This window comes from Citrus clementina, unplaced genomic scaffold, assembly GCF_000493195.1.
Source record: "Citrus clementina cultivar Clemenules unplaced genomic scaffold, Citrus_clementina_v1.0 scaffold_4, whole genome shotgun sequence".
Taxonomy (NCBI): Eukaryota; Viridiplantae; Streptophyta; class Magnoliopsida; order Sapindales; family Rutaceae; genus Citrus; species Citrus x clementina.
In genome coordinates this window covers 21,299,993-21,319,050 of record NW_006262274.1, presented here as the reverse complement: position 1 = coordinate 21,319,050, position 19,058 = coordinate 21,299,993, and the positions used below count along the sequence as shown (strand labels likewise).

Genomic DNA, 19,058 nt, shown 5'->3' with positions numbered 1-19,058 from the left:
ACAATAATTTGTAGACATAAATAACTAAAAAAAATTAAAATTATTGGCTATTTTACCCTCTTTAAATTATTGATATTTTCTTAAAGTTCCTACAAGAAAGATAAAATTAAAAATTTTAAAAATCTTCTTTAAATTATTGATATTTTCTCAAAGTTTCTACAAAAAATATAAAATTAAAAACTTAAAAATGAAATAGTTATAATCTTTACCTATGATATTATAAATTTTTGGAATTGACAAAGATAAAATTGTCAAAAAATAGGGTTTGTGCTTTTCGCGCCAACAATTTTAATTTTTATTTATTTATTTCCGTCTACAAATTATTGTTGAGGGTAATATTGTCTTTGCACAGTCAACTAACGGTCAATGTTAAAGTTAACTAACGGTAGGAGATTTTTTACAAATAAATAGATTCTCACCATCTACTTACAACAAGTCCAAACCTCAAGAGAGGTTTTTAAAAATTACCCTATTTTTATATTAAGTGGGATATTTTCTGGATGTTATATGACATATATATAAAAGGTGGGATTAAATTATGGATGGGCTAAATAAAAATATGTATTTAAATTAAAATATAATTTTAAGCACTGCTCATGCTTTATGAGAAAAGTCCAGTGTTTAATCCACTGGCCCAGTCCCGAAATGTTTGGGCTTGGGTCGAATTGGATTTTTCTGTCGTCTTCATATTTTTGGGTGATATTTATAATCTCGATTCAATGCACTGGTATATGTATAATGTTAAAAATAAAAAAGGGATAGAGGACATGGAGTGTTATCTTTATTTGTGTATTAGAAATTTCCCACCTATACCTATTTTGGCTCACAATGGGTACAGTCCAGTGACATACGTATAATTTATCACATGAGTTACATCTTACATGCATAGGCATTAGTAACTTTAGACACTCGGCAAGTTACCATCCTTAATCAAAACCACAAATTAGTGTAAATTATTGTGTCGGAATTACTGTTAAATAATATTAGTTGAACAAAAATGTTATAATAAAAATAAAATTTGTGACACGTGTATTCTTTTATTTAACTAACATTATTATGTCATTTAATTAAAAGAATGTACAAATAGTTTATTACTCATAACATTACTCTCTTCTTATACTTTAATTAGAAGTCAAAAACACGAAGAACATTGTTCATGGAAATAGATACAAACAATCAAATTATTCTATCAATCTCTTTTTAATGGTTGGCACGTCGTTTTAAATATAAACTTTATATAATTTTAATGAAATTAGTACAAGCGTTAGTATTCCAATTAAATTTATAAATAAATTACAGTGGTTGAATTCAATATTTTAATTTGAAAAAAAAATCAAGTTCTTTTAAATATTCTTTGAATTAACTGATATGGATTGGCTTTTAAAGAATGTACGCCCGTCGTTTTTCTTAAAGAAATATACGGCTAGTTATCGATTTGATCATAAGGCAGATGGTTGGTTGTTCAAAAACTCTTTGTGGACGATTTGTCGTCAATTATTTCGTCCTGCGTAAGAATTGTACGTAGTCGTTGTACCGCTAAAAGATATACGGTTTGTCGTCTACATCTTTAAATCAGATGCTATGTCGTTCTATATCTCCAGACCACTAGACAGACGATATGTCGTCTAATTTTTAGCATGGAACGAATATAAAACGCGCAAATTTCCACACCTGTAAAAGCCCGTCGTCTAGTCCGAGCTTAAACACAGAGCATCAGCAGCAAAAACGCTCTGCTCGCAAATATCAAACGTCCAGCCAACAAGAAAATGTCTGCCAAGTAAGTTATTTAGTATTTACCATCAACATTTATTTAGTTTGCTCTTAAATCTGAACTACGGTTAGCGTTCAACGACGTGAAATTAACACTGTTATTATTCCTATGTATGTCACAGGAGGTCTTCTATTAATCGTCCACCAACCCCAGATGTCGACAGGAATCGTGAAAATCAAGAGCCTGCTCTTCAGGAAATTATCAACATCAAGGTTCTTTAATCAGTTTCATTGCTTTGCATAAATAATATTCGTTCTGTAATTTTTGTTTTCCCTACGAAAAATTATTTTGCTAATGATTGTAGATGATAGAGAGTGGGGAGAAAGAACGATTGAAGGAGCTTCTGAGAGAGAGGCTTATAGAATGCGGTTGGAGGGATGAGATGAAATCTCTTTGCAGGTTTTTTTTATATTTAATTTTCTTATTAATACGGTAATAATGCAATATTAACTTCAATTGATTTATATAGGTTAATAAAGAATAGTTCTTTTATGATGAGTGATATAAGTAACAGTACTGTTATAGTTTCTAGGGTTACGAAAGAAATCATGCTCTTATCAGAAGATTGAAAACGGATATTCTTAGTGACTATATTGTATTTTGTTTTATATACTGAAAAGGGATCAATATTTTAGTATAACAAATCACTGAGGTGGTGCTTACTCGACAATAGAATGATAAGGAGGCTGTTAATGATATCATGTTTGAGCTATATCATTGTTTTCTGATTGATTGTGCTAGATGCGAATAAAGATTTATGTTCAGATTTTAGCTTGCATCGATAGGTACGTCTCCACATACTTAATTCCATTTCAAGATATGTATATGGGGATCTTTCCTCTCACCTATCTGCCAAATTATTTTATATTTCTCTGAGTTATGTATGTTGATAAAATTTAAGATTATAATTTCGTCATAAGTAAGCTTTGATGATATCCCCAAGCTCTGTGTTGTAAGTAGCTATCATCTGCAAGAACGATAACCTGCTATCTTAACATTTTTCTTTCCCTGTTTGGTAATTTATCAATATAAACCCAAGTCCTTTTGGTTTTGGATTTCAAAACTCTATTTGTATGTTATTATCTCTGTATGAATCCAACATCCATTTTTAGCTGTCTATAGCTTTTTATTGTGCTTAGATGGTGACTTACTTGCATCTAATTTTTTTCCTTGTGATTTGAACAAGGGCGTATACAAGGAAAAAAGGAAGGAATAATGTTACAGTAGATGATTTAGTGCATGTTATTACCCCGAAGGGCAGAGGTGATTTTTTCCCTCACAATAATCCTTTATCCCCATTTTGGAGAAATTCTGCCAGATTTTATGTGGTTACTTTCGTATTGTAGATCCTCAAGTTCATGTTTGTAACTAGGCACAACTCATTTTATTTGTGGGGTTTGAGAATGAGATTTCGTTTTGGAATTCTGACCTTAATTTGTGGTTAAAAGAAAAGTAATAGAAGCTCGTTATACCATGTGGAAATTGGAAGGGAGGGGAAACAGGGAGAGAAGAAATATGAGGTTTGAGAAATCAAAATTTACTTAACATGTGGATGAACGAGGTTTGAAGAATGTTTAATGCATTTAACTCGAAATCATAAATCCTAATTCTTTGAGTGTAGTGGTAGGATGACCTAGCTATTTAGCTCATGCGAGTATGAGAAGAAAGACACACTGAGGTAGCTCAAAACATTTTTTCTTTTTGCTTTGCATGTCAAATTTTACATGAATCAATTTTTATATTTGGATTTTTCCAAACTTGGTAGTACATTGACCGGTACAAGAGTTTTTCTTTTACTTTTTTTTTTTTTTGGTGAGTGAATATCAGTTTTTATAATTGAAGTTTTCATTTTACCTCACAAGTGGTTGATTGATGTCTTCACACGTACTTTGCCATATAAATTACCAATTTGTGCAGCTGTATCTTTCACGCCACAGCATAAACTACTTTTGCTCTGATGAATTATGCTAATTTACTGTTTTCATTGCTTGTGTTATGCAGCATCTGTTCCTGATCCAGTGAAGGCCGAGCTTTTGCAGCGGATCAGATCATTTCTAGCATCAACTGCTACTTAGATATGATATAGCTAGTTGGCAAACCTTGCTACTGAGTTTCCTTTGAAGGGGCATCGCTTGTACAGAAGTTTGAAAATTGAAAGTGAATTTTCGTCGTGCTAAATAGCTAGAACGCTGGGAGAAGGTTGAGAGAAATGGCAGCTTGCGCTGTCATTTTCTCTCTCTCTCTCTCTCTTTTAGAGTTCTAAACATTTTTTATTGTTGAAAAAAAAAAGAGAAGCGGGTTAGCAATTGATAGGGTCGTGTTCGGGCTTAACCTTATAACACAGCTAAAGGGCCCAAGCCCTACAAAAAGCCCTACGACTTCACCTTCGAGACGGGCCTAACCCGATCAGAATAGCCCGAGCCCGACCAAATTTTTTTTAATATTTAAATAGTTTAAATTTAAATTCCCGAATATGTTAAAATTTAAAAAACTTTAAAACTTATTTAAAGTAATATAAATATAAAAATTACTCTACTCAATCATAAATTATATAACTAAATATAAATGAAAAGTTAAAAACCATGTCTCATTCCTTTAAAAAACACAAAATTCAATTTTACAATCTAACCAAAGAGTTTGTCAATTTAACAAATAAAACAAAACACACAACTCAATACCACAATTTAAACAAGGAGTTTATTAGTTTATTGGTTTAACAAGCTACAACATTAAAAAAAAAAAAACTACTCTTATATTTGTGGGCCACATTTTTCTTCATCCACAAATTCTTCTCTAGTAAAAATTTCACTTTCAAGAATTTTACTTATGAAAAAAGTGTGAAAACAATTTAAATATATATAAAATTGTTACTAAATCATTTATTTTAATATTTTGTACATTATTTATTAAATGATAGGGTCGGGTCACATAAAGCCCGAACTCTGACATGAATTTAATTGGACTTTTTTTTAAGCCCGAGCCCGATTTTTTACCCTTAAATTTAGGTGAAACCCCTAAAAATTCAGGTCGGGTCAATCGGGTAAAAAATTGAGTCGGGTTTTTTTGTCATTTCTAGCCAGATTGTCCTTACTCTCCTTCTCTCAATAGTCAGCAGTCTCTCCCTCACCCCAAATCGTCCTCACTCTCTCTCTCCTTCTCTTATCCTCAGCACTCACCCCCTCTACAGATCATCCTAAACAATAATAATATAAAATTATTATAATGCTAAGAGAGAGTGCAGAAATAACAATATAAAATTATTATAATGCCGACACACTCTCTCTCTCTCTCTTGTTAATAAAGTGAGGTTAAAATGGGGTGTTTTGTTAATAAAGTGAGCTTAAAATGTTTTTTTTTTTTTAATGAAGCAAAGTATATCCATTTATTGGTTTCTTTGATTTGATGACATTCTTTTAACTTCAGTTGATTTTTGTCCATCAAATTGTAGGACCTACTACTAGAGCGAGTTTTTGCTGACTTCGTTCTTTGCAACTTGGTGATCATGAATTTTCTTGGAGATCCCTCTATGTTAAATTCACATAACTTACAACCCTCTCACATGAATAGTGAGCCTACTCACTATTCATGTGAGAGGGTTGTAAGTTATATGAATGTAACTTAACATTAACATTTTTTTGAATAAGTCTCAATCCAAGAGGAAGTTTTATAAAAAAATAACAATATAAAATTATTACAATGCCAAGAGAGAGAGTGTTGCACGTGACAGAATTGCTTACCTTGTCATTTTCTACTTTCTTTTTTTTTAACAATAAAAAAGATTTAGTATACAAAGAGAGGGAGAGAGTCAAAACAACAACACAAGTTATGATTTCTCTCAACTTTCTCTTGACATTATAGACGAATAGTATTTTTCAAAAAAAAAATTGTAACTTTACACCGCAATTTTGTTTGGCGAAAAATCATACAAATCAAAAGAAATCGTACAATTTGTATCTGATAATATTATGGTGCCGAATTACAAAATCTAACCATTACGATAAATTTTAAAAGATGTGAGTGATCGTTAATTTGTTTTCGTTATTCTACCAAGATTAGCAAGTTTCGAAATACACCATTGGCAAAGTAGCCTCCAAGCTAACCAAGTAACCACATTAACCAAAGTAACGAAAAAATAATATTATATATTATTAATAGTAATTTTAGCCTTTAGGCTGCAAAATCTTGCGTGAAAAATAAGTTTTTAAATTTTACTCGTACTAACATGCATCTTTTTATTATTTACACAAATAAAAAAAAAATAGAAAAGGCACATTCTTTACAGGATCCACATTTGACCTAATTCCACATTGTATTACAAAAATCCGTACGTGATTGAGGTTTCATTTAGTATAATTTCTCATATAAAATTTATTTAATTAGAGTTTTTATCAGCATAATTTTTATAAATAGAGGTTTCACAAAAAAATAATAATTAATTATTTAGTTCATTGATTGTCAATGAGAATTTTTATTAAAAATTATAAAATTACTATAATAAGAGAATTTCTTAAAGCTATCTTATGCAATTAGTAAAATAAGGTTATTAAATAAAAAAATATTTTTAGATATTTTAATATATTAAAAAATCTCAACATCTATCTTTAAATTTTCAAAATTTGAGTTTTTATTAATAAAAAATAATTTATTTAATTTTTAAAAAATAATTAAATTATAACAAAAATAAATAAATAATGAAATTAAATAAGTAAAACCAATCAGTTACTGAATAAAAAGAAAGGGGCGATCGACTTTGGGCTGCCGCCCATATAATAGCGAACTCGGAGGTTTTAAGTTTCAGCAAAAACTGCCGCCTGCACTTGAATCCTCAGACATGGAATTCTCACAAAGCGATTTCGATCGGCTCTTGTTGTCCGAACACAATCGTAAAACAGCTGAAGCTAATTACGCCAAAGACCCTCTCGATGCTGACGTCAGTATCTCCTCCTTTTTACTCAACTCTTTATTTATTTTCTTAATTAATTAAAATGTTATTTTCCGATTAAGAAGAAGTTATTTAGTGTTATCATTTATTTTCCTTTGCCTGTAAAGTTTTTGTTTGGTAGTTTTACTGAACTATTTGATCACAAACATTATGCAGAATCTCACAAGGTGGGGAGAAGCATTGCTTGAATTGTCTCATTTTTATGTCCTCTCTTCCCCCAAGAAGATAATAAATGGTTGATGTTTTTCTTTAGTAATTCAAATTAGCACTTTTGATAGCTGCTAATTATTCTCTTTGTTTTTTTTAATTTATTTTTGTTAATGGAATGAACCATATCTGTTTACAGAAGCCATTTCAAAATTTGAGGAGGCTTTAGTGATAGATCCTGCAAAGCATTATACTTTATGGAGTCTCGGAAATGCTCACACCTCTTGTGGATTTTTGACTGCCGATCTCTCTGAGGCAAAAGGTGATTTTGATAAGGCGTCAGAGTGTTTCCAAAGAGCAGTAGATGAGGTAATCTACTGAGTTTTCTAGCTATAAAAATATTTAATTTTCAAATGTTACATAATCTGCTAGAAGTTTAGTAACGTGGAATTTATCATTGTAGGAACCAACTAATGAGCTCTATCAGAAATCTTTAGAAGTCAGTACTAAGGTATTGCTTTCTTACTTGTTTTTATTTTTGTTTGAATATGTAAGTGCTAGTTTTGATATTGAAGTTTTCACGTGGATGCTATTTGTCCACTGTCAATGTTAGAGAATTTGCCTAATAATTGATTGGCTAGTAGCATGGGTTGGGTTTGTAAGGAATGTTCAAATTCACATCAGTTTATCGTGTAGAGCTTTAAGGTTTTCTTCCTAGTCTTCATCTTGACATTTATCTTGTATACTATGAGTTGACTGGACATGGGTAAACTGAGTTCGTCTTGGGAACTCTGCCAGGTTCTGGCAGGTGTTGAATTACAAGGATGAGTGCTCAAATTTTAGACTATTCCTTGTGAACTAGGGATTAAATATCCCTTTTTTGTTATGTCTTCATGTGCTGAAGTCATCAAATATCTTGTCTGCCTAGGCACCGGAACTGCACATGGAGCTCCATAAACATGGAATTAATCAGCAGACTCTTGGTGGAGGATCTTCTGCTTCTAATGCACAGGTATGGGTTCTAGATTATTGTGATTTTCTTAGTGCAAACCAAAATAATTTTTTTTTCTATCTTTGCCAGGTAAATTTTTGCATATGTGTTCACCAAATGAAAATGGCTTTTTAGTTTTCTTCGTGAGTAATCTCTAGCTGATAGATAGCAATTTGCCATCTTTGTGATGTTCTGGAAATGTTGAAATTACTTCACAATAAATTAAAGCTTTTAGGGTTTTGTGCATCAATTGGCCTGCCACAGACGCACTCTTCAATTATGTTGGAAATTTGATTACCAAAGGGTAAATTGTGTGTAAAGCCCCTCTATGAAATTTTCTTTTGAACCATTTTTTTATCTAGTCAAAAAGAAAAAAAGAAAGGAAAATATCTGGGTTGACAATTTCTCTATGATTCAATCTCATGGCTGACATTAGTACTCGAATGGGATCTTTGTTTCCTACTAGCACGATTCCCCCTATCCTTCTATTAGTATCTAATTCTTATTTCTGTTGTAATCATTCGATTTTATACTGGAAACATTGGACTTTATAGTCAGATGGGCATATAGCTGCTGATTTATTCATCGTTGTTGTATTCTAGAAATGTCTGCATGAGACGAGAGGATGTGTCGAAGAGCTTATACATACGTACATGGTGTTGCTATTAAATTATTTCATTTTACAATAATCATCGTTTGTGTCCCTAGTTTTTTTCTTTTTGGCCTCAAATTTGATTGTTTTCTTTTAGAGTTCCAAGAAGAAGAGCAGTGATCTAAAGTACGATATATTTGGATGGGTAATCCTTGCTGTTGGAATTGTTGCATGGGTTGGAATGGCAAACTCCCGCATTCCACCACCTCCTGCAAGATAAGCTTTACATATGCTCGTTCTTTGAGATAACCATGTTGGGGCATTTTAGCAAAGGATTTTCCGAGGATGAGATCAGTTTTGTGGACTAGTGCATGTGTTATGCTACCATATGTTGATTTTACTCCACAATGTTTTCCATCAGTCATTTAAGTAGGATTATTACTTTTGACACACATTGTTTCAGTCTATTTGTTTGTTAACTTAAAATAGTGGCAGAATTGCATAATTATGATTTTTCTTTTTAGCCTTTCTTGTTGATCCACTGATCTTTATGCTTAGTTAGTCCACCCGGCTTTTCTTTAGTCATTTATGGAGGATTCCTTTAAGGCCACACTATTTTTATTGCTTTTTAGGGATGATAGATCTTTTGTTTCTATTGAACGAGAATGGTTGCTCCTGTGTGTATTATTTTGCCTAAAATTGCTCCCTATTTTTTCAATTATTTCCAATAAATTAGTGGGATTTTCCCTTTGAAAGGTGGATAACTTGGAAATACTTGACAAGTAAAAATCATTGTATTCTCCTAAGCTTTGAATATCAGAGATAATTCTTTTAGTCATGCAACTGTTAGACATCTTAGTAAAGGTTTAAAAATGTTCATTTATTCTAGTCTTTTCATTGTATTTGTTATGCACTTTCTGCCAATCTTTCTAATCAGCGATTGCCAAAGGAGACAAAGTACATAGGAATTTTTGCCCTTGTGTTTCCATACTCATTTAAACATAAAATATAAATAAATAACTCAATAAAGAAAACCCTTCAATCGCGATGGGAACTTTGAGGCCATTTCCGATTACAGTACAATAACCTAATGGAACGAATTTGAACTTTTGATAAGAGAAATAGACAGAAATATGTTTAACATGGAAAAGTAGAGTTATGTTTGACCTTCTTTTTCATTTGAGGCCAGTAGAAGGCTGAATCACAAATTTCTTTATGAATTTTGTTTCCATTTTCTTATAATGTTTATATCTTTATAAATTTCTGAGATGATTGCAATTTAGGAAGTCCCATGTGATGAGCTATGGACTCTGGCTTCCTCAAGCAAAACTCATCTGCTTTAGTTCCATTTGTGTTTGTTTTATCCATTCAATGAACGACTCACATTTTTATTCTTTCTAAATTAATTTATCTCTCCGATTGATCAGGAATCGGGCTTTGGTCTTATAATTTGCTATTATGCAGCTTACAACTCACTGTGATTTTCTTGGTAGAGATTTATTGTAGATTTTCCTCTAATGTCTGAGGTTTAGGAGTTCTTTGTATGTAATCTCTAAAAGAGGAGACTTGTTCCTTAGTATCGGAAAAAAGTGACCTGAGGTAGATAACCATTGATAGGAGTGCAAGGATGCCATGAACAGAAGCTGAAGTGTTGAGTTCTTGTGCTCATAGTGCCTCGCAATGTTTGGGTTCCACACATGTATCCATGCATTTCATTATTACCAATCAAAAAGTAATGCCCCACAATGGCTTAAAATGCCTAACTAAAACTCGCTTGTCCACAGTGCTTCCCATAATTCTAGCACCAATAGACTTCACATTGTGCCTATTTTAGCTGCCTCTAGCATACTTGGCCTATCTTCCAGATTTTTTATTTGTTTCCTAGCGATTGAGCAATATGGTGGATTAATTAATTAATGCTGGATGTCAATAGGGTTGCTGATAAATAGGAAACTAAATTTCTCCTATGTTAGGAGCATGTATATTGTAACGCGTTGTAATGCCTAAACACCACCCACCCCAAAACCAATGCCCAAATTTTTATTTTTTTATTTTTTGAACTACGGATGAATTCATTGCAATCCAAAAGGAGGTACTCCGAGGAATACCGGAATTCTGTAGGCCTAACTAATCAGAGGTAGAAACTGATCATATTATTGGTATCCAATTGAATTTTCAAACATGTTATTAAATAACAGCACATATTTATTAGTATTTATATGGTTTTGTGCAGATATATTGGGCCCTGCTCTTTAATTTGCATATGCTATTTTTGAGTTCTTATTTTGGTTTGTTTGGAGTCTTGAGGTGAAATATAATTTGATACCCATAAAGAGTTCATGTGTCCTTCCATAGTGGCATTGATTTATTTTTGTGTCTTATCTTGAAGTGTAATGGTAGGCCCCGTGGATCTGAAAAGTGACATCTATGCTATATTTCTTACCTTATATGCTTAATTGTTCATGGAATCTGTTCTGTTAGGTAAATTTTATGATGCTTCTACACTCTTAAGCATATACCAAATGTTGGGAAATCTTGTTAGGAAAGTTTAGCCTGGTATTTTGCCACACTAATCTTAATAAAGAATTTCTCTGGCATATGCCTTGAACATGGCCATTATTAGATTGTTCTGGTCATCAATGAAACACACAGTGCATGTTTAGTGATTGAGGCTGTGAATGTTGGTGTAATGTTGTTCGAGTTTGGAGTTAACCATTGATGAACATTGCTTAGCCTGATTATGCTTAATAATCTTAGTGTTTGACCTTTTCCCTTCTGGTGGTTAGGAAATCTTGTTGACCATCTGGAGAAACTTTTCTGGCTGCCATGGTAATTATTCACCTAGTTGTCCCAGGATTCATTAGGGCATATCTACTGATTTTCTACAAAAGTGCAAACCTCTTTTGGGAATAAAGCAGTGCCATTTAGTAAAGTAACCTTTGATGCGATCATTGCCTTCTCTCTGCTCAAGTGGTATCCATTCCTTTAGGCACTTTGCTTCTTTCCTCTTTTAGAATGACACGTATATGTGCCATGTATAGGATATTTTATTACATCCATCATTAATATTTATTGGATTCTTTTAGGTCCATTTCTTCTTGCCACCACTGTGGTACTCTTATCCTGATGCTTCCACGTTAATCAATTATTTTTATTTCTTGTGATCCAGAAACCATCTTGGTTGTACTCATTTTTAACATTTCAGACCACTGTCACTTTGAGTAATGCTAGCTATGGATCCCAAACATTTAAATCCTAACTTGAGTCCCAACTGATGTTGCATTCATCTATCGGATGGTAAAATAATAATTTTACAAGTTATGAAATTCATCATCCAATGAATGATGAGTGATGTATAGTAGTTGGGACTCAAATATTGGGATTCCGAACACTATTGTTGTCACTTAAAGCATCTAACATTATCAGTTTGCAGACAGTAATACAGTGGTTTATCTTGTGGATTTTGGTTAGTTCTGATAGTCGGCTCTGCAATTTGCTGTTCACCCTTTTGTTGAAAGTGAATTTAGAGACTGTTATGACATAGCTTTGGCTGGCATCATGAGCTTCTTTCAAACACTTTCAGGTTCTTTAGTCTAGGCTAGTTACAGAATACAGAGTCGTGTAGAACGTTTAGGACCAAATCTGGAATTAGATTTGATTCTCTATTATTGAGATTATACATCTATGTAAAATCAAATACATTACATCTAATATTTATTAAGCATCTCTGACCGAATCAGGTTAAATTTACTGCAACGGCCCACCAATTTCTTATATTAGCATTCAAGTGGTGGGTAAGCTGGCAAATTCATGCTGGACACCTTTCCATTAGTGGAAAGAAATCTCACCAGGACAAAGAATTCTGAGAAGTGTTTTTTAATATGTAGAGTGTTTGGTGTGTGAATGTTGGGAAGTAGCGCGATAATGTTAAATTAATAAAAGCTAACAGGGCATTCCACTTTGTTCAGCTTTTTGTGTTTTGCTCTAGGATGATATTTTCTGCTGCAAAGACACCGTGCTTTGCATTTCCCTCAACTACCTGCTCTTCAATTGGCTCCCCTTGGGTGAGTCTTCTTTTTTGGCCTTTTTTAACTCTCAATTTAACAAAAGAGGAAGCATTGATTTTGTGGTCCTTTCCTCCAATAGTTGTTAGGCTCCAGTAACATAGGACTTAGTGCTGTGTTTAATAAGGACTTGACTAGCTTACAGAATCTGTAAGCTACAGACTGCAGCATCAGCCGTTGGATGTGGTTGGATGTGGAGTGAGAAACTAAACAATAGAAAATCGGATGGTGGGATGACGGGAGATGTTTGTTGCAGAATCTGTAACATAGACAGGTCCGTTTAATAATTTCCTATTGCCCATGCTTTCCGCAAATCAGAGTCTCTGGAATCCAACAATAAGAGAAGCTTTGTGAGGGAAGATATGTCTACGTGTTCGCTGATTAAATATTCCATATCATGTAATAAGTTATTGGATTTATCACTCTATGGTGCTGCAGTCGGCTGAAATCTTCATTTGATTTGAGGGTATTTTGTAAGTTGGAGAAGTTTGGGGGTTTTCAGATTTAAGCATGTTGATTCGTAGCAGGTGGAGTATCAGATTATTTGGAGGGTCCTACTGGCAGGTTTACTGGAGATTATTAACTCTTGAGTAGGTTGATGCCTACTATTATTAGTGTCGCATTATGTTAACACGTGTTTAAGAAGAATACATGTCCAATAAATTAATAAAGGCACTCGCCGTGAGAGTTGTTAAAGAGACAAAGAATTCGAGCAAGTTGATTGTATCTCGTATTCTTTGAACATTAAAAATATGATTAAATTTTTTTTCAAGAGTTCAAAAAAAAAAAAATTAAATTAGAGTAATCCTACAAACACAAACTCTTGTGCAATCTTTTTTTTTTTTAAATTTATTTATTAAAACAAACTAAAACTGGTATTGTAATGTTATATTTTTGCCATATCTCCTAGATTCTTAGGGAGAAAATGGGTTATATGGGACGTAATTACGTGATCGGACACATTTATTACTTGGAATTTTTTGTAGTAGAACTTTTGAACAAAGTAAATCTCATAACTTTTAATAATTGAGGACTAAGCTATGACATGAATTTGAATACAATGTATTTTCTATCTTTTAACGGCTCAGTAGTTCCACATTTCTCTCAATATAGAAATGGTTAAAAGTTCTATAGGGACTTAATTTTCGTATATTTAATAGAAATAGGTATTTCTTTGTATCTTTGTCGGAGTAGATTTTTGAATTAATACTCGGTTGAACATTTGGATTAGACTAAAAAAACTAATAGATTATATATAAACTTTTTTTAAAATCAGATTATATATAAACTTAATTCTCCTTTAAAATGATTTTTTTCTTCTTCTTTTTTTTCCTTTTTCCTTTTTTAGGGTGTAAGGCGACTGTTACATGCTTAGAGTCGAGGTAATTGTGAGAGGGCGTGAAAACTAAGGTTTTGTTTGGGATTAAAATGTTATACCTTTTAAGATACATTTGCTATTGAATAAAAAAACTGTAATTATAAAACAAAAATTAATAATATGTCATAAATCTAAATTTTAAATAATAATTTTGACAAATTTATTTAAAATGCAATAGATTTTCCATCATATAAGTAAAAATTCATATCAATATAACTTCTAAGTTATAACAACTAGTATTTAGCAAGCATTTAAGTGTTGTAACTGTTAAACTACAGCTGGCCAACCTCAATCTCAAACGCACCCTAAATTCTTTTGCATGTTAGCTGGGCTTCTCACATATCTGGGGTGGTATTTATATATTAATTTAATTAACAAAAACTCATTTCTTTATAATGAATAAAAAAAAATCGTAGCAAAAAGTATGAAGTATATATGAACCCTCTTTTCTTGGGTAAGTTTTTTATTTTTTAAAATATTTTTCTTTTTTTAAACTGTCTAATTTTGGTGAGTAAAATTTAAATTCAAATAATCTTTACTATGCTCAGTAATACTCCTTTATGATTTACTCTATTATGATAATATTCTTACGGAAGTGGTGAGCAATGGGTGGATAAAGAGAAATGTTCCTAGGACACCAAAGACTTTCTTTTGAATGATAAGCTGAAATCCAATGTATTAATGAAAAACTACATTGCTTTCATGACATGGAGTCGATAAGATTTGAAATCTATATATGGAGTATTCAAAGCCAAGAAAAACTAGAAACTACAATTACTATATTGGGTTAGAGTCAGGTGACTAAGCTTCATAGGTTTAGATGTCGTTTTCCCCGCCAGTACCATCGAGATTTGAAGTGATACTGCCTTTGAGTCACAAATTCTACGTGTCGTCAGCACAGCCAAAGTTCTCTATGAGTTATGATCGTTTTAAGGTACGGAAATGTTAACACCGCCATTATTGAGAAGCAAATGGCTCCAGTTGTAGAACTACTTCACCTTTCTTTTAGGTTTTCTCTACACTTGGCCTTCCGATAAATGGTGATACCAAAATACCATGCCTTATTCTAAAGAAACGTTACCTTTGATGCATCTTTTACAAACTTAATGGGATAGGTAAATTCTTTTCGATATTCTCCAAATTATGACCGTATTCTATTCAAAATCCTGAAATATTTGTTCGGCAAAATTTGGATGGAATCTGTGCTTATTTAAATCAACATACATGAATTGTATCGATCCAGAAGGGAAAAAAAAAAAATTAAGTAAGTTGACAGACATACCAGTCTATAATTGAGTGGATGTTCACATGGTTTCCAAAATTGTGTCCAACAAGACAATTTGCTATAACAAAGCTTGTAGCATTGCTTGTTTGAGACTGGATAGAAGTATATATAGAACATGTTCCACGATAACCCATCTTCACAACGAGCCTGTTACACGATCACACGACTGAAGCTGTCCGTGTTTTACTCGCCTCAAGACTCGAGCCTTTGTCATTTCTCATCCCATTTATTGCCACGTGAAATGCATTATGCACGAATTGCCAGTAGCATCGCAACACGTTGTATTTTGCAGTGAAGTAGTGTTTGGGGAAAGGAGGCCAAAAGAGAAACGACTGAGAGACATGCACATAATATGAAGATTAAATAACCAACAGACTTGTTGAATGTAAAATATATGTATAATGCTGTAGCTTGTAGATCAAATGTATTGCATTAATGCTAGCATATGGTCTACCAGAGGCAAATGTTTTGTGCATCTTTAATTTGTTTGACTATTGATCGAGACTCTCAGATGACATGAAATATTTGCACGTGAATAGCTTAATGAGCATCCGGATAATTTCTGTGATAAATAATTGCATCTTTAGCTTGTTTAATTACCGATTTTCAGCTTTTTGGGTCTTTAATTATTGTACGAGAAATCAATTTTTCTTAGTATCTATTTTCGAACTAGAATCTTGTGCTCAATTGATTTTCTGTTGAGTATTAAATCAATGGATTTATATATATATATATATATATATATATATATATTTTAATTCTCTAACCTAACAGTCATTGATCAATGCTCGTCGTAATCAAATCAACCTAATTATTGTGATTTTATCCTTTTTTTGCTTCTCCCTTTTCAACTCATGATTGTAATTTTTCGATTAAATGAAAAATTCAAGTCGAGGGCCAACATTTTTCGTAGGTGGGGGAAACACAAATTAAAATCGGAGACATGTGTGATTCCAGCGTCGCAGATATAATAATGGATTTCCAGCTTGCCAGGTATAATGGCATGCCATTTTTTTTGTTTTTTTAATCATTATTTTAACATATATAATCATCAACTATCGTTTTAGCATTAACTAGAAAAGCTTCAGTGTCACTTTATACACTACAATTTCGTGAAGGAAAGTTAAGTGATTTAGCTTTTTTGCTCAGCGCGTGAACCTTATGCACTAATTAATCATGGTTAGTAATAAAGTAACCACATATTTTTTAGTTTTAACTAGGGATCACTTTCCTCCACGTACTATATATACGAATCGTCCCACATGCGATCTTCTCAGGACAGACGTCCATCTCTACACAATTCTATAAGCTTTTGATCTGTAATTCTCTCTCTTTATCACAACCCCACCTTTCAAAATGAAAATTTATTACATGCTAGCCTGTAGCTTGGGTATCCTAGCCCTTAGTTTTATTGACACAAGCAAAGCTTCGTTGCCTTTGACTCTCATTTTATTTTCATTTTTCTCTATTATCCCTCTTTTACTCAACCTTTGGCTTGTCCCTGGAGGCTTTGCATGGAGAAACTACAATGAAATCTCAGCAAAGCTTCGTGGCCCAGTTGGATGGCCAATAGTAGGCACCTTGCCTTGCATGGGTTCTTTAGCTCATCGTAAGTTAGCTTCAATGGCGGCTTCATTGGGTGCAAACAGACTCATGGCGCTAAGTTTTGGCCCAACACGTGTCATCATCAGCAGCCACCCGGAAACTGCTAAGGAAATCCTCTCAGGACCTTCATTTTCCGACCGTCCGATCAAAGAATCAGCTCGTTTGCTGATGTTTGAACGTGCCATTGGCTTTGCTCCCTCGGGGAAATACTGGCGCCACCTGAGACGAATTGCAGCAAATCACATGTTCTCCCCTAGGAGAATTTCTGGCCTGGAGATTCTACGACGGCGTTTAGCAGATGAAATGCTATCGAAAGTGAACCAACAAATGGAGAACAAAGGAGTAGTGAGAGTGAGGGAGGTATTGCAAAAAGGGTCTTTAGGTAATATACTAGAGAGTTTGTTTGGGGGCTCAGTTATTAGTTTAAAGAAAGAAGAGCTTGAGGCTATGGTTAAAGAAGGATATGAATTAATAGCGCAATTTAATTGGGAGGATTATTTTCCTCTAAACTTGTTAGACTTTTATGGAGTTAAAAGAAGGTGCCATAAACTGGCTGCTAGGGTTAAAACTCTTATAGGGCAAGTTGTTGAAGAAAGGAAAAAAAATTCTGGAGAGTTTAATAATGGGGGAAACGACTTTCTTAGTGCTTTGTTATCTTTGCCTAAAGAGGATCAGCTGTCTGATGCAGACACGGTGGCTATTTTGTGGGTAAGCTTCTCTCTCTCTCTCTTCTCTTTCCGACACTCACACAAAAAGTAAACATTCGTGAACTTCAATTTGTTTTGGTATCTATGATGACTCAGACAAATCTTGTGCCTACTCATGTTGGTAAAACTTTTATGGATTAATTTTCTATAAAACCAACCCAGAAAACACAGAAAAGGCACAAAACTTTTACCCATGTCAGGCTAGGAAATCTTGAGTTAATTATTTTTTATTTTTTTAAAAGACCTTACACTGTGGCAAAAAATGACAGCGTGTAAACAAAATATCTTAAATCTAGAACAAAACGATCATTTTCAGAATATCCGACCGACTTCAAATATGTTTGCTTCTCAGTGATGATTTTTAAAAGTTGATGTGTCTCTCATTTATCTTTCTAATACCTTTCATGTGTGCCTAATTTCCTTTCTTTTATTTTCTTGTCTGTTTGCTTCAAAGATTTTGACACTATCAGTGGCACTGCTTAGCCCTATGCTTGGATACAGATATCCTAGACGAATTCTCTAATTTCATCCTACAGATTAAAGACTTCATACTAACCCTCCTAACCCTAACCCTAATTTGTTGACTAATTAGTCAATACTCTTTGGCTGATTGGCTCGCTCGAAATTAAAAAAAGTTTCAGCAATAATGCTTCGTAGTTACTAGGTTGACCAAAATATCTTAATTTGTGCGTCTGCGTCAATATTGTATCAATACTTTTATCCAATTATTATTTTTTTTTTCCCTCAATCATACAGGAGATGGTATTTCGAGGAACGGACACAGTGGCAATACTACTCGAATGGATCATGTCTAGGATTGTTTTGCATCAAGACATTCAAACAAAAGTTCAAAACGAAATTGACACGTGGGTTGGTCGCGATAGGCACGTGGAAGATTCGGACATCCCCAATCTCCCTTACCTCCAGGCTATAGTCAAAGAGGTTCTCCGAATGCACCCTCCGGGGCCATTACTCTCGTGGGCCCGCCTTGCGGTCCACGATGTCCACGTGGACAAGGTCTTTGTGCCAGCTGGCACGACAGCAATGGTCAACATGTGGGCCATTACCCATGACCCAACCATCTGGAAGAACCCGTGGACCTTCAAGCCTGAAAGGTTCATCGAGGAGGACGTGCCCATCATGGGATCAGATTTAAGGCTAGCGCCATTCGGATCAGGCCGCAGGGTGTGCCCCGGCAAGGCCCTTGGCTTAGCCACTGTGCACCTATGGCTTGCCCGGCTTCTGCACAGATTCCGGTGGCTTCCGGCAGAGCCCGTTGATCTTTCGGAGACACTGAAGCTTTCTCTTGAAATGAAGAAACCACTAACATGCCGTGTGGTTCCCCGGTTTGCTAAGTAATTTTGCGAAGCTATGGTAATTGTCAGTAGGAAAATGAAAATGTGCATACTAATTAATTAATAATCTTACGGATGTAGTGTTAAGGGGTGTGGTTCTTCTATCCAAGTTTATGTAACGACGGTGTTTAGAAAGGCACTAAACCGTAAAGAGTAATGCTATGGAATTCAACTATAATCCTAGCATTTGAGCTTTAAGTGATATGATAATTTCTCCGTAA

The 19,058-nt window shown here is 33.8% G+C and overlaps 3 protein-coding genes across 3 annotated transcripts; all 3 read left to right on the top strand.

Moving 5' to 3' along the window:
- The first annotated feature begins 1,693 nt into the window (after window positions 1-1,693).
- On the top strand, window positions 1,694-3,846 carry LOC18043233 (transcription and mRNA export factor ENY2). Its single transcript, XM_024186746.1, has 5 exons — window positions 1,694-1,777; window positions 1,893-1,983; window positions 2,076-2,170; window positions 2,958-3,034; window positions 3,773-3,846. The coding sequence occupies exons 1-5, from the start codon at window positions 1,767-1,769 to the stop codon at window positions 3,844-3,846; spliced, it is 348 nt and encodes a 115-aa protein (XP_024042514.1). The 5' UTR covers window positions 1,694-1,766.
- A 2,662-nt stretch (window positions 3,847-6,508) lies between these two features.
- Window positions 6,509-9,058, top strand: LOC18043232 (mitochondrial import receptor subunit TOM20). Its single transcript, XM_006437973.2, has 6 exons — window positions 6,509-6,701; window positions 6,870-6,948; window positions 7,060-7,229; window positions 7,324-7,371; window positions 7,789-7,872; window positions 8,601-9,058. Exons 1-6 carry the CDS (start codon window positions 6,603-6,605, stop codon window positions 8,721-8,723), a joined length of 603 nt encoding a protein of 200 aa, XP_006438036.1. The 5' UTR covers window positions 6,509-6,602; the 3' UTR covers window positions 8,724-9,058.
- Window positions 9,059-16,460: 7,402 nt separating this feature from the next.
- LOC18043231 (cytochrome P450 78A5) lies at window positions 16,461-19,058 on the top strand. The gene is made up of 2 exons (XM_006437972.2): window positions 16,461-17,483; window positions 18,239-19,058. The coding sequence occupies exons 1-2, from the start codon at window positions 16,527-16,529 to the stop codon at window positions 18,839-18,841; spliced, it is 1,560 nt and encodes a 519-aa protein (XP_006438035.1). The 5' UTR covers window positions 16,461-16,526; the 3' UTR covers window positions 18,842-19,058.